The sequence below is a fragment of the Oncorhynchus clarkii genome, chromosome 7 (assembly GCF_045791955.1).
Source record: "Oncorhynchus clarkii lewisi isolate Uvic-CL-2024 chromosome 7, UVic_Ocla_1.0, whole genome shotgun sequence".
In the NCBI taxonomy this organism is placed as follows: domain Eukaryota; kingdom Metazoa; phylum Chordata; class Actinopteri; order Salmoniformes; family Salmonidae; genus Oncorhynchus; species Oncorhynchus clarkii.
Window position 1 is genome coordinate 59,392,875 of NC_092153.1, and position 25,445 is coordinate 59,418,319.

The 25,445-nt window shown below is 42.3% G+C and overlaps 1 protein-coding gene across 1 annotated transcript in view; it reads right to left on the minus strand.

The window, feature by feature from the left end:
• Positions 1 to 25,445, minus strand: part of LOC139413565 (SLIT-ROBO Rho GTPase-activating protein 3) — a 116,197-nt gene that overhangs the window by 76,077 nt on the left and 14,675 nt on the right. The window contains exon 2 of the mRNA XM_071161071.1: positions 2,923 to 3,118. Coding sequence (XP_071017172.1) covers positions 2,923 to 3,118 — 196 coding nt within the window. The remainder of the gene's footprint in view (positions 1 to 2,922; positions 3,119 to 25,445) is intronic.

The window sequence follows — 25,445 nt, forward strand, 5'->3', positions numbered from 1 at the left end:
ACATGCCTACCTGGTTAAATAAAGGTGAAATAAAAATGTAATAAAATATATGGCAAATAGAAATAAAAACTGGATGGTGTTCAGAGATAGATGTGAGGAGTTGAGTGGAGCTGAAGGGTGGGACTAAAAACAAACAAAAGACAACTATTATAAAATTTACTGTCTCCGTATAATATATATAGTATATATAAGCTGGAAGTAGAAGCCTACGTTTTGTTGTCCATTAGTTTACTCCAATTAGCAAGGGTGGTAGGGTTAGGGGAAAATAATGGAGGAAAATATACAGCACCAGTCAAAAGTTTGGCCTGATTCACATTCTCCTCTGAACAGTTGATGTTGAGGTTTGTCTGTTACTTGAACTCTGTGAAGAATTTATTTGGGCTGAAATCTGAGGTGCAGTTAACTCTAATCAACGTATCCTCTACAGCAGAGGTAACTCTAGGTATTCTATTCTTGTAGTGGTCCTAATGAGAGCCAGTTTCATCATAGCATTTGATGGTTTTTGTGACTGCACTTGAAGAAACTTTCAAAGTTCTTGAAATGTTCTGGTTTGACTGACCTTCATGTCTTAAAATAATGATGGACTGTCAGTTCTCTTTGCTTATTTGGACAGTTATTGCCATAATATGGACTTGGTCTTTTACCAAATAGGGCTATCTTCTGTATACCACTCCTACCATGTCACAACACAACCGATTGGCTCAAACACATTAAGAAGGAAAGAAATTCCACAAATTACGTTTTAACACCGGTTAATTGAAATGCATTCCAGGTGACTACCTCATGAAGCTGGTTGAGAGAATGGTTGAGAGAAAGGGTGGCTACTTTGAAGAATCTCAAATCTCATATATATTTTTATTTGTTTAACACTTTTTTGGTTACTACATGATTCCATTTGTGTTATTTCATAGTTTGATGTCTTCACTATTATTCTACAATGCAGAAAATAGTTTTATTTTTTATCAAAAAACCCTGGAATGAGTAGGTGTGTCCAAACTTTTGACAGGTACTGTATATATTTACCCCAAAATATATGGGGGATTGGAAGTGATGCAGACAATAATATTGATGGAATCCATAATCTATCTGCAATATTAAAGCTGATCTACCCCTAAAAAAAGTATCTTATTTTTTTAAATAAGCATATTTCTCAAAAATGTTTGCACAAATTTGTTTACATCCCTGTTAGTGACCATTTCTCATTTGACAAGATAATCCATCCACCTGACAGGTGTGGCATATCAAGAAGCTGATTAAATAGCTTAATTGATTAATTATCATTACACAGGTGCACCTTGTGCTGGAGAAAATAAAAGGCCACTCTAAATTGTGCAGTTTTGTCACACAACACAGATGTCTCAAGTGTTGAGGGAGCGTGCAATTGGAATGCTGACTGCAGGAATGTCCACCAGAACTGTTGGCAGATAATTTCATGCTAATTTCTCTACCATAAGCCACCTCCAATGTAATTTTAGAGAATTTGGCAGTACGTCCAACTGACCTAACACACCACAGACCATGTTGAACCACACCAGTCTAGGACCTCCACATCCGGCTTCTTCACCTGCAGGATCGTCTGAGACAAGCCACCCGGACAGCTGATGAAACTATAGAATTACTGCACAAACTGGCAGAAACCGTCTCATGGAAGCTCATCTGCGTGCTCGTCATCCTCACCAGGGTCTTGACCTGACTGCAGTTCAGCGTCGTAACCGACTTCAGTGGGAAAATGCTCACTTTCGATGGCCACTGGCACGCTGGAGAAGTGTGCTCTTCACAGATGAATCCCAGTTTCAACTGTACCGGGCATATGGCAGACAGCGTGTATGGCGTCGTGTGGGCGAGCAGTTTGCTGATGTTAACGTTGTGAACAGTGTGCCCCATGACGGCGGTGGCCTTATGGTATGGGCAGGCATGAGCTACGGAAAATGAACACTATCGCATTTTATCGATGGCTATTTTAATGACGAGATCCTGAGGCCCATTGTCGTGCCATTCATCCGCCACAATCACCTCATGTTTCAGCATGATAATGCTCTGCCCCATGTTGAAAGGATCTGTACACAATTCCTGGAAGCTGAAAATGTCCCAGTTCTTCCATGGTCTGCACACTGACCAGACATGTCACCAGTGGAGGCTGCTGAGGGGAAGACAGCTCATAATAATGTCTGGAACGGAGTAAATGGAAAGGCATCAAACCATGTGTTTTATGTATTTGATACCATTCCCCTATTCCGCTCCAGCCATTACTACAAGCCAGTCCTCCCCAATTAAGGTCCCGCCAACCTCCTGTGCATGTCACCCATTGAGCATGTTTGATATGCTCTGGGTCAACGTGTACGACATCATGTTCCAGTTCCCTCCAATAGCCAGCAACTTCGCACAGCCATTGAAGAGGAGTGGGACAACATTCCACAGGCCACAATCAACAGCCTGATCAACTCTATGTGAAGGAGATGTGTCGCGCTGCCTGAGGGAAATGGTGGTCACACCAGATACTGACTGGGTTTCTGATCCACGCTCCTACTTTTTTTTTAAAGGTATCTGTGACCAACAGATGCATATCTGTATTCCCAGTCAAATGAAATCCATAGATAAGGACCTAATGAATATATTTTAATTGACTGATTTCCTTACATGAAATTAAATTGTTGCATGTTGCGTTTAATTTTTGTTCAGGGTAACTTCATGTGTACTCAATAAGTTCACACGCTCTCAGGCAATTCAAAAATAAATTCACCCAAGCACACACACAAACATGGAGTAGACATGTGTTTGCAAGGCAAGTAGACCCACAAACACACGCCCGCACACACACTCTCTCCCTCGCTGCCTCAGATGCAGTTTAAATGTTTGTCTCAGTTTGAAGCTAGGTGGTCTCTCGCCATGTTGTCGTCTCATCTCTGCAGGGAGGGAACTCACTTGAACTGGTGGTGTTCTCTGGAGCTGCGGATCTTGTTGGAGAATCGCTCGGCCAGTTTCTCCAGGCTGCGGGAGTACTCCAGCTGGATCTCAGCCTTGCGGCGGAAGAAGTCCTGCAGGTCCTGCAGCAGCTGGATACGAGACTCGGACTGCTGCTCCAGGCATTTGAACTGCTCCACCAGCTGGTTACGGATCTCTGTGTATCAAAACACAAAACATAAAGTTGGCAAGAGTCAATCAGTCATAACAGGGTCATCATCTCCAACAGATCAAGGTATGGGGAGGGATTCAATCAACCCTTCCTTCACTATGTTTTCTATCTTTGCTGACACGTGCTCCACAAACGTCTCTGAAACCATATATCTGAGAAGAGTTCATGTATGTGCTGTTTTACACCACCCCAAATCATTCTGTGGATTTATTCAAAAGGGATTTTAAAAAAGTGCAAAAGAGACATTTAATAATTTATCTTATTATGGGTTTATAATAATTCTGTTATGATATTTGTGCCAAGGATTATTTTCCAACTGTGAAATAGGTTACGGATGGTAGCGAAATCTCATTAACACTCACAGTTTCTTATTTTTTAAACCGGGCATGTTTTCCCTCAAATTGCTGCCAATAGCTTTGTAAGTGAATATTTTGTAAAGTTAGTGTGGGAGAGGTGGAGAAATGATTGTTATCGATCAATAATGACAAACCTGGCATTAACAACTTAGATGGAAAGCTACTGAGGATGGTATCTGACTCTATGCCCACTCTTATCTGTCATGTATTTAATCTGAGTCTAGAGGAAGGTGTTTGCCCTCAGGCCTGGAGGGAAGCCAAAGTAATTCCGCTACCCAAGAGTGGTAAAGTGGCCTTTACTGGTTCTAACAGCAGACCTATCAGCTTGTTGGCAGCTCTTAGCAAACTGTTGGAAAAAATAGTGTTTGACAAAATGTGACCCGTTTCAAGAGACGCGCACGTCATTACTTCAAAGCATAAGAATTTCAAGCCCAGTTGGTTTAGCCATGGAAAAAGAAAGGAAGTGTCCGCTAGCGGTGATTGGCTGAGATAATGGATGAACTGGACATGCTGAGAGATGAGTTCGGATTGGTCTGCCATGTAGCAGACCAATCCGACCTCACTAATACTCTTGTGACTGAATGGAAGCAAGTTTCCGCAGCAATGTTCCAACATCTAGTGGAAAGCCTTCCCAGAAGAGTGGAGGCTGTTATAGCAGCAAAGGGGAAACCAACTCCATATTGATGCCCATGATTTTGGAAGGAGATTTTTGACGAGCAGGTGTCCACATACCTTTGGTCATGTAGTCTATTTTTGATATTGCTACTATGTAAATATGCAAGTTACCACTTCACTGTACCGTTTACACCTTCTGTATCCTGTGCATGTAACAAATAAACATAGATTTATTTGATATAGTGTGTGTTTACCTTAGACAGTAATGTGAAGAACAACATGACCTGCACCAAAGTCAGATTGGGATATAGGCCAAGGTAAAGTGTATTTCTACTACTACTTTCACCACTGTTAGTCTTGAAATCTTCAGTTGTTTACTTCACTACCTTACTCACTCTGCTTAGCACATGGCCTCACATGCGAATCCTTAAAGAATTCAAAATATATAGATTCAATTGAGAGAGAGGTCTGTCCATAATAAAGAGATGCTCTGCTGTTTTGACTCCAACCTTCTCCAAAAAGCAAGTCCTGCAGGCTCTAGTTTTGTTTCATCTTTATTATTGTCCAGTCATGTGGTCAAATGCTGAAAAGAAAGACCTTGTTAAGATGCAGATGGCCCATACTGGAGCAGCACGTCTTGCTCTTTATTGTAATCAGAGGGCTGATATAAATACTATGCATGCCAGCTAACTGTATTAACTGTATCACTTCTTCCTTTTATAAGAAACATTTATGTGTTGAAAATTCCAAATTGTTTACATAGTCAACTTACACACAGCTCTGACATACACACTGTAGGTTATGTGTGCCGTTTTTAAAATATATGTCGTTCTGTCCTTGAGTTGTTCTTGTCTATTAATGTTCTGTATTATGTCATGTTTCATGTTTTGTGTGGACCCCAGGAAGAGTAACTGCTGCTTTCGCAACAGCTAATGGGGATCCTAATAAAATACCAAAAGTTGGCTGAAAAATAACAGTTTTCACCTTGCACACCTAACAACCATGAAATGTCTGGTCACATATTTCCAAGCAGCTCAGTGTTAACAACGTGTTTCTCTCTCTAACAACCCTCAGGCAAAGCTGTCAATCAGCACCACACATGTCTGAAAGAGCTGTAAGCTTAATGTTGTTGGTCCCTGAGTTGTAGTGTAGTAGTCTTTTCTGTTTTCAAACAGACTGTGTAAACCCTAGTTCCACCCTGGGCTATCGAACATCTCTTTAGGAAGATGACCGCCTGCTGAATATAATGTAGTGTAATGGCTCCAGAGCTGAGCTGAACTAAGATGAGTTGTGTGAGAACTGGCATCAGGAAGTCCTACAGCAGTGGACCTATAATCAAACTGCTGTCAATGAGTAAGTAGGTGCATCAAACCCTCGCTTGGACTAAATCCTGTATCAGAAGCAACCAGCATCTATGAGGGGAACCTGACACTAGCAGTCTCACTGCAGATCCTTGATGCTGGTCTGTACCCAGGAGAGAAACCTGAGTCTTCATCGGCTTTGTAGTGTTGTCATTGAGATCCAACTCTGCCTCGACAAAAGAACAAAGACTGACCTATTATACAGAACAAACCAGCAAACCTGAGATTCCTCTTTCTGGTCTGAATAAAAGAGCTACAGTAAACAAATGGAATAAAAGGGAAATATTAATATAGTGTATAGTAATACTAACTAGCTACCGGATTGAAAGGTGGTATCACTAGCCAACAGAAAGAGAAAGCTTTGACCTCATGAGTATCCTGTATTCAGCATGCGGGATCAAAGCTTTTTCATGTGTCATACGGTATGTATTAAAGGCTCTTTATATGGCGGCCTGCAAGAGCCTTCATAGAGGTCTCCTATAACTAGTACCATCCCTGGAGATGCCCGGCTACTACTACTACACCACACACATTCCATACTTCCAGTGACTGTGAGCCTTTCCCAGAACAAATGACAGACAGTTTTTCCTCCTTTCTTTCCATTAACTTCTATCATTCTCTGGGAGAATCACCCCAGAAAAAGCTGACACTGATTCACATGAATGGCAGGGAGCACTTTTTAAAACACTCATGAAAAACAGGGGACTGTGAACCAGTAGCTGCAGCGGTGACAGACGATTGCAAAAAAAATTGGTCACGCATGCCAGAAGTGTGTCCTCGCCTCTTAGAAACCATGAGCAATTGCACAATTATCCCCGTATATTCCCGATTCCTCGTTTTGCACCTCCGCTGTGGTTTATTTAAAGTGTCTGTACCCTCAGTGGTTCTTTTCAATCTGTGAAGAGGAGGAATGCTGTAAATTTTGGCCTGCAGTTACAGACGATGCTTTGCCCTTTTGAACAGTACCAAAACAAGTATTGTAGCCAGCATGACATCAGTTCAAAGAAACCTTTTCAAAATGGACCTTTTAACAGAATCAAACATTAAACATTCTGGATTATGTGTAAACATCAATGATTTATGGAATGAAAAGGAATCCATGAGATCAAATGTAAACTGCTTTATTATTGGCTGTGGCCCAATTCTGAAAGCAATCAAGTTATTAGAAAAAAAGGAGCTTGTTTGAGTCTGTGAGCACCCTATTTGAAATTAAAATTTGAATTTCAAACAGTGTTGTTGGTTTACTTGTTCAAGCGTTTGTATGGATAATAAGCACGGACTACACCCAGTGTTGGGGATAGAGGGAGGGAAGATAGCGGTAATTCAAGTCCCCAAAATGAACAAGAGCTCTACTAATTAGATGTAGGCCATAAGAATAACCTTTAATTGAAGGGTACAATTTTATTGGCTTTGACACTGTTGTTTGATTAGGCAATGCAGAAATTACACACGGCAAGCGCACAGCATTTCTTTTCTACACGTGTTTCCATTTGTGGAGATAGGGCTGAGACAGAAATAGCTTGATGAGGCAATTCTACCAAAATTACATATGATGGAGAGAAGCTACTTACTGAACAACATTTATCCTACAACTGTCACGCCCTGACCATAGAGAGCCTTTGTATTTCTATGGTATAGTAGGTCAGGGCTTGACTGGGGTGGTTTTCTAGTTATTATTTTCTATGTGGGGTTCTAGTTTAGTTTTTCTATGTTGGTGTTTGGTATGATTCACAATTAGAGGCAGCTGGCTATCGTTGTCTCTAATTGGGGATCATATTTAAGTAGCATTTTTTCCACCTGTGTTTTATGGGATATTGTTTTGAGTTAGTGCATGTAGCACCTCTGTAGTCACGTGTTGTTGTTGTTGTTGTTGTTGTTGTTGTTGTTGTTGTTTCTGTTTCTTTGTTGTTTTGTGCGTTTTCTAATAACTATTATGTGGAAACCATATCGCACTGCAGTTTGGTCTGATAATTATTCCAGCGACCGTGACAACAGAGTAGCCCTTTTGTCTATTTACACCACTTCATCTGGGGGTTAACTACCATACATTGAGTTTGATACCTGAGCAAAAATTCCAATTCAGCACAAATACCTAACAGTAAGATCATCAGTGCCGGATGCAGGCCACATTATACATTACATTCAAGTTCAGCAATCAGTACTCTAGTAATTGTTTTTTCAAACAAAGAGTGTCAAGAATGCCATTTTATTTTTAGCTCTGCACAATCTTTGAGTTGATCATCAACTATCGTGTGTCTCCACAGCATAAATCGATGTCAAATGATCGTACCAATCCAATTACTACTGCACTTTAAAATAATGTGACTTTTCTGGCAAGCCAAAGTGATGAGGCAGTATTACTGTCTCTCCCTGAAAGTTATTGGAGTCACAGGCTTCATTCATTATGCAGTTAAGCATGCAGACAGATGGGCCTTTGTGGAGAGGCAACAATCCACAAGCACTTGTTTATCCCTGAACAGCCTTCTCTGTATTGATGAAACTGTAGGTCTGTGTGGCTGTAACTTGTGTGTCCAGTGAATAAGTCTGCAATAGAGAATGCACTCTGTACAGGCTTGGGCGATATACCACTTATACCGTATACCGGGGTATTTCAAAATGCAGACAGTATGCTTTTCAATACTGTTAAAAATAAAATAAAACATTTATTGGGAGTGTTGGGGACTACAGCCACTGCTTAATTTAAGTATATCTATAAGAAATCTAAGATGTGTCAAATAAATGATTTCCTGTTTAGGGCTCAAGCTATGCATTTGGTTGGCTAACTTGCTAGCTAAGAGGCTAGATGTCAAGACCAAGCTTCTTGGTTACAGCAGAGACAGTCAATCCCCTCCTGGACCAAGATCCCTGTTGCCTAAATTGTTTTGTGCATCAAAAATAAGAATAAATACATATATTTATTTGTGCACTTCTGGTAATACCATATACCCTGGTATGTATGGTACAGAAACTGTACATATTTAAAAATATATATATATTTAACCTTTATTTCAGAAATGTCCTTGTTTTTGAAAGAAAATCACATTTTCAGTCCATTGAAATACAGTGTAGACATTGTTAATGTTGTAAATTACTATTGTAGCTGGAATCAGATGATTTTTAATCCAATATCTACATAGGCGGGTTGGAACACTCCTGTGTTCCAATGGCACGTTGTGTTAGCTAATCCATGTTTATCATTTTAAAAGGCATCTTGTCTCGTCAACTCCCGTAGGGACTCAGGAGACGCGAAGGTCAAGAGCCTTGTGTCCGCACTGCTTCTTGACACAACACCCACTTAACCCAGAAGCACCAATGTGTCTTAGGAAACACCTTTCACCTGGCAATCGTGTCAGCATGCATTGTGCCCAGCCCACCACATGAATTGCTATAGCGCGATGGGACAAGAACATCCCGGACAACGCTGGGTAAATTGTGCACCGCCCCATGGGTCTCCGGGTCACGGCCGGCTGCGACAGAGCCTGGACTCGAACCAGAATCTCTAATGGCACAGCTAGCACTGCAATGCAGTGCCTTAGACCACTGCACCACTCGGGAGGTCCTGGATTCTTAAAAAGTGATCATATGAAACAGGGTTCAATTTGGCAAGATGAAAGACAAATTTTTCAAGGTTACAAACCAAAATCTGTCTTCTTTTCGATATACAGACGTTCGATTGAGTTTATTATGCCGTGTCCTTGGAATGGATTAACAATTCTAAATTGAACACTGCATGTGGATGAATTATTGCCAGGACATCTGTTAGGGCTAGGCTTAGTGATTCTAATGAAAATACGCTCTGTCTTTATAAAACTAATGTATAGCCAATGTTGACTTAGTGGCTGTGGTAACTAGTGATAACCGCAAAGTAGCCTAAGAAAAAATGATTCCAGAACTGCATCTCATTGTCGGAACACATATTTCCATACTTCAGGCAACCAGTCCATTTTGAATTTGTGATACAAATGTTGGCATTTGGCAAGGAATGTAGCTTGTGTATCTCATCAGTTAGATACGATTCCTGTAGGAGCACACAGCAGGCATGTGTAGAAGGAGAGGTCGTAACGCAATTGAGTGAGTGAGACATGAAAGGGAAAGGAAATTTAAGGAGCAGAACTGTGTGATGCTAGGCTAGGTTTCTTTTTTGTTGTGTCCCACAAATGCACATGTACAAATGGAACACTACAGTTAAAGCACATTAACGATGTCTAGTTTTACAGTATTTGTATAAAAAGTGATCACTGGTTAAAGACAGATTTTTGACATTCTTTTCAGTACTCGATTACTCATGCCGATCCTCATGCCGATCCCAAGCCAGGACAGGAATTATAAAGTCAGTGGACTATGTCTGTCAGTCTCAACAGAGAGCAGAATGACCTCAGAGAACAATACCAGGACGTAGGAGATCCCTGAACTTTGACCTCGCCACAGAAAATAATTCCATAATGGTAGCTGCAGGGCGTTGTAGTAATGTGTGCTGAGCATGACTGCAGCCGGCCAGACAGCAGATGGCCGGGGAAAGAGAGAGTGGAATTTAACAGTCAGCCCAGACCAGGCCAGGCCCAGGTTAGAGAGGACCTGCTCTACAACTCCATGTTGTAGCTCCCTCAAGTCATAAATCTCACTTAATCTGAGATGTTTTATCTTCCTCTGTGATTTCCTACCGAAAATCAGGAAAAGGGCCCACAGCTGCAGCATGGAAACGCAGCACAAGCACCATATTGTTAAGGAATTTCAACCAAGGCTTTATTGAAGGTTAATGGAAATAGCATTCACAAATGCAAGAATCCTGGCTTCTGATAGACAGATAGTCTCTAGTGTGGATGTACAATCTTTAAACCAGTAATAAAGACATCACAGACATCAGAGGAAATGTCATTACCCTATGGTCGTTAACTTCTCTAGGGTAGGGGGCAGCATTTGGAGTTTTGGATGAAAAGCGTGCCCAAATTAAACTACATTCTACTCAGGCCCAGAAGATAGGATATGCATATAATTAGTACATTTTGATAGAAAACAATCTAAAGTTTCCAACATTGTTAAAATAATGTCTGTGAGTATAACAGAACTGATTTGGCAGGCAAAAACCTGAGAAAAATCCATTCAGGAAGTTGGATTTTTTTTGTTTGTTGTAGTTTTCTATTCCATGCCATTACAGTATCCATTGACTTAGGACTCAAATTGCAGTTCATATGCCTTCCACTAGATGTCAACAGTCTTTATAAACTGTTTCAGGCTTGTATTCTAAAAATGAGGGAGTAAGAGCAGCCTGAATGAGTGGACCCTGCCGTGTCACAGAGCTTTTTCATGCGCGCGGCCGAGAGAGTGCCTTTCTTGTTTACCTTTTATATTGACAACGTTATTGTCCAGTTGAAATATTATCGATTATTTAGGCTAAAAACAACCTGAGGATTGAATATAAACATCGTTTGACATGTTTCTATGAACTTTACGGATACAATTAGGATTTTTTTGTCTGCCTGTTGTGACTGCGTTTGAGCCTGTGGATTACTGAAGAGAACGTGCAAACAAAATTGAGGTTTTCAGATATAAAGAGAGATTTTATCGAACAAAAGGAACATTTATTGAATAAATTAATGTCTTCTATGGGTTGGCAGGGTAGCCTAGTGGTTAGAGCGTTGGGCTAGTAACCGAAAGGTTGCAAGTTCAAATCCCCGTGCTGACAAGGTACAAATCTGTTGTTCTACCCCTGAACAAGGCAGTTAACCCACTGTTCTTAGGCTGTCTTTGAAAATAAGAATTTGTTCTTAACTGACTTGCCTAGTTAATTAAAAATAAATGATGAAGATGTGAGTGATTCATTTTATCTGTATTTCTGACACTTCTATTTGGCTGGTTTGTAATGATTTGTCTGATGTTCTCAAATAATTGTAAGGTATGCTTTCACCGTAATGCATTTTTGAAATCTGGCTGGATTCACAATCTGGTTGGATTGAGAATCTGGTTGGATTGAGAATCTGGTTGGATTCACAAGAAGTTCATCTTTAAACCTATGTAAAATAGTTGTATCTTTTCTGAATTTTTATAATGAGTATTTCTGTATTTTAATTTGGCGCTCTGCAATCTCACAGTATGTTGGCCAGGTGGGACGCTAGCATCCCACATACCCTAGAGAGGTTAAGCTCAACCTGTGCTTCCTAGAAGTTGTTTCCAGGACACTGCTGAAGCACCAATACAGTAGTTTTGTGTACGGCTGCCATTTTGGAAGGTTATATAAAAACTTCTCCAGGCAATTAAGTTGAAACCGAATTGATTAACCTCCTGCGGCTGCATTAATGTCACTTCATTACCAGGACCTGAGCAGGTCTGGAAAGGGGTGAGGGAGTGTGTGTAGTGGAGTGGAGTGTGTGTCCTGGAGTGTGTGTTCTACAGAGCATTCTTAGGGTGGCTTGGCTGTGGAATGGGGAGAGAGGCACAGTGTGAGCCAGCCTGTGCAGCCAAAGTGTGCAGTGGAGCAGACTGCTTTAGCCTGATAGCCCTGGTCATCTCATCTCACACAGACCACTTACAGACAGACAGACAGACAGACAGACAGACAGACAGACAGACAGACAGACAGACAGACAGACAGATGTGTCCAGGGCAATAAATTGCAATGTCCATACTGTGAGATGCCTAAGACAGCGCTACAGGGAGACAGGATGGACAGCTGATCGTCCTCGCAGTGGTAGACCACGTATAACAGCACAGGATTTGTACATCCGAACATCACACCTGCGGGACAGGTACAGGATGGCAACAACAACTGCCCGAGTTACACCAGGAACGCACAATCCCTCCATCAGTGCTCAGACTGTCCGCTATAGGCTGAGAGAGGCTGGACTGAAGGCTTGTAGGCCTGTTGTAAGGCAGGTCCTCACCAGACATCACCGGCAACAACATGGCCTGTGGGCACAAAAACCACCGTCGCTGGACCAGACAGTACTGGACAAAAAAACTAGAGCCCAAATCTAGAAAAACAAAAAAACTTGAGCCCCGATAAATCCACGATAATTGAGAATTTCAATAAGCATTTCTCTACGGCTTGGCCATGCATTCCACCTGGCTACCCCTACCCCGGTCAACTGCCCGGCACCCTCCACAACAACCCGCCAAAGCCCCCACCATTTCTCCTTCACCCAAATCCAGATAGCTGATGTTCTGAAAGAGCTGAAAAATCGGGACCCCTATAAATCAGCAGGGCAAGACAATTTGGACACTCTCTTTCTAAAATTATCTGCAGAAATTGTTGCAACCCCTATTACTATTACTAGCCTGTTCAACCTCTCTTTCGTATCCTCTCTTTCGTATTCCCAAAGATTGGAAAGCTGCCGCGGTCATCCCCCTTTTCAAAGAGGGTGACAGTCTAGACCCAAACTGCTACAGACCTATATCTATCCTGCCCTGCCTTTCTAAGGTCTACGAAAGCCAAGTTAACAAACAGATTACCGACCATTTCGAATCCCACCGTACATTCTCCGCTATGCAATCTGGTTTCAGAGCTGATCATGGGTGCACCTCAGCCACGCTCAAGGTCCTAAACCATCGATAAGAAACAGTACTGTGCAGCTGTATTTATCGACCTGGCCAAGGCTTTCGATTCTGTCAATCACCACTATCTTATTGGCAGACTTGACAGCCTTGGTTTCTCAAATGATTGCCTCGCCTGGTTTACCAACTACTTCTCTGATAGAGTTCAGTGTGTCAAATCGGAGGGCCTGTTGTCCGGACCTATGGCAGTCTCTATGGGCGTGCCACAGGGTTCAATTCTCGGGACGACTCTCTTCTCTGTATACATCAATGATGTCGCTCTTGCTGATGGTAATTCTCTGATCCGCCTCTACGCAGACGACACCATTCTGTATACGTCTGTATACTACCTCTTTGGACACTGTGTTAACAAACCTCCAGACGAGCTTCAATGACATACAAGTCTCCTTCCGTGGCCTCCAACTGCTCTTAAATGCAAGTAAAACTAAATGCATGCTATTCAATCGATCACTGCCTGCAACTGCTCGCCCGTCCAGCATCACTAATCTGGACGGTTCTGACTTAGAATATGTGGAAAACTACAAATACCTAGGTGTCTGGCTAGAATCAGCTTCCTATATCGCAACAAAGCATCCTTCACTCATGCTGCCAAACATACCTTTGTAAAACTGACCATCCTACCAATCCTCGACTTCGGCGATGTCATCTATAAAATAGCCTCCAACACTCTACTCAACAAATTGGATGCAGTCTATCAGAGTGCCATCTGTTTTGTCATCAAAGCCCCATACACTACCCACCACTGCGACCTGTATGCTCTCGTTGGTTGGCCCTCACTTCGTACTCGTCGCCAAACCCACTGGCTACAGGTTATCTACAAGTCTCTGCTAGGTAAAGCCCCGCCTTATCTCAGCTCACTGGTCACCATAGCAGCACCCACTCGTAGCATGCTCCAGCAGGTATATCTCACTGGTCACCCCCAAAGCCAATTCCTCCTTTGGTTGCCTTTCCTTCCAGTTCTCTGCTGCTAATGACTGGAACGAACTGCAAAAATCACTGAAGCTGGAGACTCATATCTCCCTCACTAGCTTTAAGCACCAGCTGTCAGAGCAGCTCACAGATCACTGCACCTGTACATAGCCCATCTGTAAACAGCCCATCTATCTACCTCATCCCCCTATTGTATTTATTTATTTATCTTGCTCCTTTCCACCCCAGTATCTCTACTTGCACATTCATCTTCTGCACATCTACCATTCCAGTGTTTAATTGCTATATTGTAAATACTTCGCCACTATGGCCTATTTATTGCCTTAACTCCCTTATCTTACCTCATTTGCACTCACTGTATATATAATTTTTTTGTTTTCTTTTTTTCTACTGTATTATTGACTGTATGCTGTGTTTATTCCATGTGTAACTTTGTGTTGTTGTATGTGTCGAATTGCGATGCTTTATCTTGGCCAGGTCGCAGTTGCAAATGAGAACTTGTTCTCAACTAGCCTATCTGGTTAAATAAAGGAGAAATAAATAAAAATACATTAAAAAAATCTCAGTCCCATTGAGCACGTCTGGGACCTGTTGGATCGGAGGGTGAGGGCTAGGTCCATTCCTCACAGAAATGTCTGGGAACTTGTAGGTGCCTTGGTGGAAGAGTGGGGTAAAATCTCACAGCAAGAACGGGCAAATCTGGTGCAGTCCATGAGGAGGAGATGCACTGCAGTACTTAATGCAGCTGGTGGCCACACCAGATACTGACTGTTACTTTTGATTTTTACCCCCCTTTGTTCAGGGACACATTATTCAATGTCTGTGGATCTAGTTCAGTTTATGTCTCAGTTGTTGAATCTTGTTATGTTCATACAAATATTTACACATGCTAAGTTTGCTGAAAATAAACGCAGTTGACAGTCAGAGAACGTTTCCTTTTTTGCTGAGTTTATATGTGCTGCATGATGCGACAATAGGCTATTGATGTTTTGAGAAAGTCGCAAAAAAACCTGCGCTCTGTTCCTTGACTCAGGCTACACATGCTATTCTCTTAGGTTCGTTTTTCAATCATGGGTAGTTTGGTCCTATATATATATATTTTTTTAAATCTTTTACCCCAGCCCCTGTACCCGCAGGAGGTCTTTTGCCTTTTGGTAGGCCGTCATTGTAAACAAGAACTTGTTCTTAACTGACTTGCCTAGTTAAATAAAGGTTCAATTACAATAACATTTTAATAAATGCATACTCTGGTTATTTCACTTCAAGCATCAACCACTGTTCGAGTAGCATGCAGCCTCTTGCTACGTGACAGGTTATATTCCACCCAAACTCTGTATGCCACAGGCTCTCCAACCCTGTTCCTGCAGCTACCCAGTGCTTAATTTGGGAAACCAAGTGAAATCAGTTCGGCAACACTGATAATAACATGTTTTCAAAACTAAACATATTTCATTAAACTGTTGATAGCCCCTTTCTCTGCACGATCAAGAAAGGAATGTAGGAGAGAGAGGAGGAGATTGAAACACATGGTGGTGAGATATTCTGTAGTTAAAGGTAATGTGTCAATATTAATTATGAAAATATAAAAAGTGCCCTATTACTATACTATTCAAAATCAAATACAAATTCACTATAATTGTAGGCTAACTCTGTAAGCTGCCCTGCACAATCAATGAACCAACAGCATCTCATAGGCCTATACTTTCTCTCCAATAATCATTTATAGAAAGTTTGGAGTGTAAGCATAAAATAACCAGTCCATCCAGTATGCATAATAATTCAGTCTACACTCAAAGGTGATTAATAGAATGTGTTTAATTTAGGAGTATAGGCTAGCTCGACCAATTATGCACCAAAGACATCTTCAATCGGCTTTAAAAAAAAAAAAATTCTGCCTTGAGTAAAATGCGGTAGGCTATGTATTGTATCATTATCACAATCATTATTTTTATTGAAAAAATAATAATCAGGCTTGGGCTCATATTCACATTGACATTTAAGTAATTTAGCAGACACTCTTATCCAGAGTGACTTACAGGAGCAATTAGGATTAAGTGTCTTGCTCAAGGGCACATCAACTGATTTTTCTAGTCATCTCGGGGATTCAAACCACTGGCCTATCCGTATGTATGCACAAGCTCTAATGTGCATATGGTTGTTTTGAATTAATCATCACCTTAGAAAGCCTTGTCCATTTAGTTTTGTTAGGTTTTGAAACAACATTCACAACAACCATGTTTCAACCTGCTGTTGAACTTATTTCTTCAAATTGACCATCACAGTGAGGTGCGTTTTAAAAGTACTATAGGGCTACTGTGTTTGATGTGATTTTCGATTGCATTTGCATTGATGTCAGAGTGGTTTGAGGGAAACTAGAGCCCTGAGAACCAGGCCATTAGTGACCTGCAGTACCAATGCATGTCCTAAGTGCATAAAAGGAGATTACCGTGACTCAACGTTCACATGGATTTTTATTGCGTTCACCACAGAGCACTACAGTCCCCCATTACCACCTCAAACACTGTGGCCTGTTATGGTGAGTGGAGTGCATCATTTCTGATCCTTCATGTTGGCTGGCTCCCCACATGAGGAGGAGAGATGCAGGAATCCAAATGTGGATCCTGGGGGAGGCGTGTGTGTGTGTGAGCGAGATCAAAATGTTTGCAGTGCATCTGTGAATAGTCCATTGTAAAGAGGGGCATTATTAACAGACACTGAGCCTCTGCCACGCATTGTGACAAAGGAGGTGAGAAATAACACAGCCGATATGAATATGAGTATGAATGAGTCGGAGAGTCATGGGTGTAAAGGGAAACACAGGAGGTTCATGGGTTTGTGTAACATCTGGGTGCGCCGCATGAAAAATAAACAGCCTCATAAGGAATTAGCCTCCTTGGCAACAATATCCCAGGCTTGCCATACCACTGTGGGATACACACACACATGCATTACACACAGACAGAGCACATACACACACACAGAGCACACACACACACACGTACGCAGCAGACAAAAGTGTCTGCCTCTGAGCCAAATTCACTCATCTAATCCCCTACACAACTTTCCAATATCTGGCATCTTTACTGCAGAATTTCCGGTCTCCTTGCAAAATGCTCATGAAATTCAGCTAGTAGACTCTCATACTGCACATGCCTGATGGCAATAGCCTAACCTCATCATTGTACTCTTATCCTCTTCCATTGCCAGCTTTAGGTAGGTGTGGTAGACATAGTATCCCGGTCTGTGTAACCTTCTCTCCCTCCTCCAGGCTGTTTTCTCCTCTTCCTCTGTGTCTATCCCTGCTGTAGGGTCCTGTCTGTCTCTCCCTAGTGCCAGCCCTCTCTGTCTGTCTGTCTCTCCCTAGTGCCTGCCCTCGCTGTCAGTCTGTCTGTCTGTCTCTCCCTAGTGCCAGACCTCTCTGTCTATCTGCCCTCTCTCTCCATTGGCTGATTCACCCAGACCACTGCAGCATGGCACAGCCTCTCTGCTCTGGTACCACATGAAAAGGCAGTAGCAGAAGAGGCTGATCAATGGCTGGCCAGGACCCAACTGATGGAGCATCCTAAAGCAGAGAGCCGTGTGTCTGTCAGCCTGTTAATCATTACCTTCTGGTTCTTATTAGGAACTCATGTTGAAATGAGATTGATACAGTTCAACCTAGGGAGGGATAAACATTCCCTCTGCATTGAATAAACATTTGTCACATGCTTATAGGTTCTTATGGCCGGGGTAGGCCGTCATGGTAAATAATAATTTGTTCCTTGCCTAGTTTAATAAAGGTTAAATAAAAATAAATTAAATATAAGGTGAAGTAGCCCTGTGTCTTCCTGCATATGTAACAGTATTACTTCTGTCCCTCTCCTCACCCCAACTTGGGCTTGAACCAAAAACCATTGTTACCTATCGTTCCACAAAAGCCACGGCCATTACAGAGCAAGGGAAACAACTATTTCAAGGTCTCAGAGCGAGTGACGTCACTGATTGAAGCGCTACTAGTGTGCACCACTAACTAGCTAGCCATTTCACACCGGTTACACATGTTATGGTGGAGATTTGCCAATCATAGTCATAATATTATGTGAAGATTGCTTGAGTAAAGTATTATTTACTAGGTGATATCTGATTCCCTTTCAATTGCCAATTCTTTCTATCTCGATTTCTTCAAACAGTTAGCTATCGAGTGGAACACCGTGAAATATCTAAAAGGAAGGAAACATGGAGGAAAATAAATAGGACCTTTAGACTGTAAATGTCATCTCCACATCACAAGTCCAGAAGTTCAGAGTCAGACAGACCACTTCACAGTGAGAGAGAAATCACGGCCAGCCTCTTACGCCCTCTCATCTTTCCTAACCATTGATTTTCTCTCCTTCCTGAGCATCATCATCACAATGTCAGTATGTTACACAGGGCTGAACCTCACGTAAGCAAAGACCCTGGCGTCCTTTCACAACACAACCCATCAATCACAGCCGTATCCAGGCACCAGCTGCCATGGAGGACTACGGAGAATGGGCCACATGGTGTCTCCATGGCAACGCAGGCGTGCATGTGTCTCTTGGGAGCAGCTGATTGGAGGAGAGCAGGGTGGGGGAATGCGGATAGGTGCGGGAGTGGGGTGAGAAGGCATGTCGTAGGTTCACTTCTTGTGACATGACATGAATGTTATTCTCTCTTTCTGTTTCTGAGTGAGCAGCAGCTGAGGCGTTTGATGTATCAAATAATGTCAATATAAAACGTAATCTTGTGTTATTCCTTTGTATTATTACTGCTCTGAAACACATCCCTTAGCAGAGCTAGTAAATACAATGGCTTTATATCTACCTAGCATTAACCCTGAACATAATTTGGAGCAATACAGTACTGTCTACTGTCTAATGTTATGTACCAGTCAAATGTTTGGACACAAATACTCATTCAAGGGTTTTTCTTCATTTTTACTATTTTCTACATTGTAGAATTTTCTTGATTTAATTTCACCATTATTTAACCAGGTAGGCCAGTTGAGAACAAGTTCTCATTTAAAACTGCGACCTGGTCAAGATAAAGCAAAGCAGTGCGACAAAAACAACAACACAGAGTTACACATGGGATAAACGAACCGACAGTCAATAACAATAGAAAAATCTGAATACAGTGTGTGAAAATGAAGTAAGGAGGTAAGGCAATAAATAGGCCAATAGTGATAAAGTAATTCAAATTTAGCAATTTACCATTGAGTGATATATGTGCAGATGAGGATGTGCAAGTAGAAATACTGGTGTGCAAAAGAGCAGAAAAACAAAAACAAATATGGGGATGAGGTAGTTGGTTGGTTGGATGGGATATTTACAGATGGGCTGTGTACAGCTGCAGCGATTTGTAAGCTGCTCTGACAGCTGACACTTAAAGTTAGTGAGGCAGATATAAGTCTCCAACTTCAGTGATTTTTGCAATTCGTTCCAGTCATTGGCAGCAGAGAACTGGAAGGAAAGGCGGACAAAGGAAGAATTGGCTTTGGGGTGGGTGTTGCTACGGTGACCAGTGAGCTAGCCAGACACCTAGGTATTTGTAGTTGTCCACATATTCTAAGTCATAACCATCCAGAGTAGTGATGCTAGTTGGGTGGGCGGGCGGGTGCGGGCAGCGATCGGTTGAAGAGCATGCATTTCGTTTTACTTGCATTTAAGAGCAATTGGAGGCCACGGTAAGAGTGTTGTATGGAGTTGAAGCTCGTTTGGAGGTTAGTTAACACAGTGTCCAAAGAAGGGCCAGATGTATACAGAATGGTGTCGTCTGCGTAGAGGTGGATTAAAGAATCACCCGCAGCAAGAACGACATCATTGATATACACAGAGAAAAGAGTCGGCCCGAGAATTTAACCCTGTGACACCCCCATAGAGATGCCAGAGGTCCGGACACCAAGCTCTCTGATTTGACACACTGAACTCTATCTGAGAAGTAGTTGGTGAACCAGGCGAGGCATTCATTAGAGAAACCAAGGCTGTTGAGTCTGCCGATAAGAATATGGTGATTGACAGACTCGAAAGCCTTAGCCAGGTTGATTAAGACGGCTGCACAGTGCTGTCTTTTATCGATCGCGGTTATGATATCGTTTACAACCTTAAGCGTGGCTGATGTGCACCCGTGACCAGCCCTTTGAAGAGGGGGATAACTGTGGCCGCTTTCCAATCTTTAGGAATCACAGACGATACGAAAGAGAGATTGAACAGACTAGTAATAGGGGCTGCAACAATGGCGGTGGATAATTTTAGGAAGAGAGGGTCCAGATTGTCTAGCCCAGCTGATTTGTAGGGATCCAGATTTTGCAGCTCTTTCAGAATATCAGCTGTCTGGATTTGAGTGAAGGAAAAGCAGGAGGGAGCTTGGGCCATGTTTCTTAGTCTCAGTGCAGTGGGAAGCTGGGAGGAGGTACTCTTGTTCTCCATGGACTTTAGTGTCCCAAAACTTTTTGGAAATAGTGCTGCAGGATGCAAATTTCTGTTTTAAATAGCTAGCCTTTGCTGACCGTGTGTATTGGTTCCTGACATCCCTGAAAAGTTGCATATCATGGGCACTATTCGATGCTAGTGCAGTACCCAACAGGGTGTTTTTGTGAATGAATAATAGTGAAGACATCAAAACTATGAAATAACACATATGGAATCACGTAGTAACTAAAACAAAGAAACAAATCAAAATATATTTTAGATTCTTCAAAGTGGCCACCCTTTGCCTTGATGACAGCTTTGCACACCCTTGAATGAGTAGGTGAGTGAGTGAGTGAGTGAGTGAGTGAGTGAGTGAGTGAGTGAGTGAGTGAGTGAGTGAGTGAGTGAGTGAGTGAGTGAGTGAGTGAGTGAGAGAGAGAGAGAGAGAGAGGATCGAAACACAATAACAGAGCAATAAGAATGTCAGTTTAATATTAATATAAATCCAGAATCACCTCCTATTACCCTTCTCAGAGTTTTAAGAATTGTGTGTGTTCAATTATTTGTGACAATGTGGCATTTAAAGCATATTTATGAAAGAAGCAATAGGATTTCAAGCAATAGCCTGCCTGTGTGTGGTCAACTATTTCAGTACCGTTTCGAGCTGTTCTGAGACAAGCACGGGGACTGGTCTTGATAAATCAATGAGATTTTTATTTCCACTGAATATCCATTTGGGTATTGGTTAGAATACAATCAGGGTGTGGAAATGTTAGGATTTTTTTGCTCTTAGTACTGTAGCCTACTCCCGACCGATCACGTTGTACAGCGCCATATTTTCCTAACGGAAACCCTGAGGGTTTCGTTTTTCGTGGAATAGAAACACCATAATATGAAACTAATTCATTAAAATACATTTCTTAAAATCAATCCCATATAATATGTTCTTATTTAAATTATCTAGTACAGCTAATATAAAAAAGTCAAATGCTTCTCGAAGATGCCCTCTGGTGGTCAAACTAGCACTAACTAGCATTAATGGCAACAATGGCTGACACTTAAATAACATGCTATAGAATTCTGTGGCAGCGTGCAAGGTGTGCTGCAGTACGACGCAACTTTTTTAGAACCTTGTTTCAGGCTTCTACTGTGAAGGGGGAGCAAATAAGAGCTGTTTGAGTCAGGTGTCTGGCAGAAGGCCAGGCCGTGAGCACGAGCTCTGTTCCTTTTCATTTCTAAAGACAAAGGAATTCTCCGGTTGGAATATTATTGAAGATTCATGATAAAAACATCCTAAAGATTGATTCTATACATCATTTGACATGTTTCTACGAACTGTAATGGAACTGTCGTCTGAACTAAGGGCCTGCGCCTTGTGAATGTGGATTTGTGACCTAAATGCGCAAACAAAAAGGGGGTATTTGGACATAAATTATGGACTTTATCGAACAAATCAAACATTTATTGTGGAACTGGGATTCCTGGGAGTGCATTCCGATGAAGATGATCAACGGTAAGTGAATATTTCTAATGCTATTTCTGACTTCTGTTGACTACACAACATGGTGGGTATCTGTATGGCTTGTTTTGGTGCCTAAGTGCTGTACTCAGATTATTGCATGGTGTGCTTTTTCTGTAAAGCTTTTTAAAAATCTGATACAGCAGTTGCATTAAGGAGAAGTATATCTTTAAAGAGGTCAACATTCACAAGGCCGCGGGGCCAGACGGAATACCAGGACGTGTACTCAGAGCATGTGCGGGCCAACTGGCAAGTTTCTTCACTGACATTTTCAACCTCTGAGTCTGTAATACCTACATGTTTCAAGCAGACCCCCATAGTCCCTGTGCCCAAGAAAGCGAAGGTAATCTGCCTAAATGACTACCGGAACGGTAGCCATGAAGTGCTTTGAAAGGCTGGTCATGGCTCACATCAACACCATCATCTGGGAAACCATAGACCCACTCCAATTCGCATACCGCCCCAACAGATCCACAGATGACGCAATCTCAATCGAACTACACACCGCCTTTCCCACCTGGACAAAAGGAACACCTATGTGAGAATGCTCTTCATTGACTACAGCTCAGCATTCAACACCATAGTGCCCACAAAGCTCATCACAAAGCGAAAGGACCCTGGGACTAAACACCTCCCTCTGCTACTGGATCCTGGACTTCCTGACGGGCCGCCACCAAATGGTAAGGCAACAACTGCCATGCTGATCTGCCACGCTGATCCTTAACACTGGGTCCCATCAGGGGTGTGTGCTTGGTCCCCTCCTGTACATCCTGTTCACCCACAACTGCGTGGCCAAGCAAGACTCCAACACCATCATTAAGTTTGCTGACAACACAACAGTGGTAGGCCTGATCACCAAAAGCGATGAGACAGCCTATAGGGAGGAGGTCAGAGACCTGGCAGTGTGGTGCCAGGACAACAACCTCTCCCTCAATGATGAGCAAGACATAGGAGCTGATCGTGGACTACAGGAAAAGGAGACCCGAACAGGCCCCCAATAACATCAATGGGGCTGTAGTGGAACAGGTTGATAGCTTCAAGTTCCTTGGTGTCCACATCACCAACAAATGATCATGGCCCAAACACACCAAGACAGTCGTGAAGAGGGCACGACAACACCTTTTCCCCCCCATTTGGCATGGGTCCCCAGATCCTCAAAAAGTTCTACAGCTGCACCATCGAGAGCATGGTTGCATCACCGCCTGGTATGGCAAATGCTCAGCATCCGACCGCAAGGCGCTACAGAAGGTTGTGCGTACGGCCCAGTACATCAATGTGGCCAAGCTTCCTGCCACCCAGGACCTGTATACTCGGTGGTGTCAGAGGAAGGCCCAAAAAATTGTCAAAGACTCCAGTCACCCAAATCATAGACTATTCTCTCTGCTACTGCACAGCAAGCGGTACCGGAACGCCAAGTCTAGGTCCAAAAGGCTCCCTAACAGATTGTACCCCGGAGCCATAAGACCGCTGAGCAATTAATCAAATGGCCAACCAGACTATTCATTATCTATGCATAGTCAGTTTAACCCTACCTACATGTACAAATTACCTCGACTAAGCTATACCCCCTCACATACCCCCGTTTATAGCCTCGTTATTGTTATTTTATTGTGTTACTTTTATTTTATTTTCTACTTTAGTTATTTAGTAAATATTTTCTTAACTCTATTTATTGAACTGCTTTGTTGGTTAAGGGCTTGTAAGTAAGCATTTCACGGTCACCTGTTGTATTCAGCGCATGTGATAAACAAAATTTGATTTGATTTGATTTTGAGATCTGAAAGCACTTACTTAGACACACTCAACAGATGAGTTTCTCTCTCGTGCGTCTCTCACACCTCCTTTGCTCAGGAAAATAATTGCCTCATCCAGAAAGAGTCATCAATTATTCACTGCAATCCTTCTCAGTGTTTGCCAAGACTGTCTTGTAAGTCCAAATCAGAGACAGTACAGTGGTGATGAGAGACAAGACCAGGGCATCGTCATGTAATAATAACATCCTGCTGTGCTGTGAGTCCTGGGCCAGTGTGAAAGGCTGGAAATCATGAATACCTATAATTGGGAATCCACTACTGAGGCCACTGGGACCAGACAGTACTGCCAGTTGAGACAGTATAAGAGAGCAGAGCAGGACCCTGGAGACCCCATCCATAAACAGACTGGATTGTGTCTTCATGTCAGTGCTGGGATCTGTTCTGCTGTGGGGCTCACCTGTGGAGCACAATGGAGCAATTCACAAAACACAGCCTAACTAACATCTCCCCTTTGCTCCACAGTCATGAGCCTCAGACATTCCATGGGGCTAGTTGTTAAAACAATCCTCTCTACACATGGATTCATCATCGAGCCATAGTGCAGTACAATGTATGTGTGATGGTAAGTGAATGTATAAGCCAGGGGTGTCAAACTCATTTTTCCCACAGGCCGTATTCGGTCTTCACTGAGATCCGTAGAGCCACACTTAAAATTGATGATATTTGCTGGTCGTCAAAATTAGCCATTAGTTCTCTAACCATCGCTTTTGCAATTTTCGATGCTCCCTGAGTATCTAGCCTTCATTTTGATTGACTGTTAGCAAGCTGGACAGAGTGAAATGACAATAACAGTAGGTCCATGATCATTTCTACAGAGTTTCGATTTGGTTTTAGTAATTTCAATGTCGATTACAATACTTGTTTTACTCAAACCACCCACAGGCCGGATTGAATGGGCTCATAGGCCAAGAAGATGATTTAGCTCCTCAGTGCTCTTGATCTAATACATCCATCTAGAGTAGACTGCTAGAAAGTAACACCACCTACGATTAGTCACTTGACAAATGTGCTCTTCTAGATCTTCAGTAATGTATAATGGGAGTATTTGCTGCGATGCTACAATAAATGTCTTCTGTGCTGCTAATAGCTGTCTCAGCTAATTGGTGTTTTCATTCATTATCAATGTTTTATGGCACGTGCTTTATTGCTATATCATATTGTTAATCAGCCAGGTCCAAGGATAATTAGGAGTTTATTAATAACAATTGTTTGTACCTTTTCTCTCTTCTTATTAAGTGAAGTAGGTCTAGCTAAGAGTTGGCAGTTTGCTGTTGCTAATGTTACTGGTTGCAGGACGTCAGTGTTATTTTAGCATTCCTCACCGCTGGCCATCTCAGAGACAGAGAGGTTAAATCATCTGAAAAGTAGAGTGGTCCCGCTGTGTCCTCCATGGAAATTCCTTGGCTAGGAACTAATGTGGCCTCAAGACCATGCAATCATTTCCCCTGCCTGGCCGTGCTCCCAGAGCACACACTTTATTTAGGATTTTTTTCCTTCCCTTTCTGTAATGGTTTTTGGGGCTTTTGTCTCACTTACAATTCTTTCGAGCACATAAAACTGACTGCACGCTGAGTTGTGTGAGATCATGTATTGAAATGGCAGTAAGTATTAAGGAAAATTCAATCTCATTCCAGTCGTATACTGACTGTAGGCCAATGTGTACTACATCAATGTCGAGGCAAACATAACGCTTGAACCTGGGGACTAATCTGTTATTGTAACAGACAAATGAGAAAGTAATACTCTACAGATCACACAC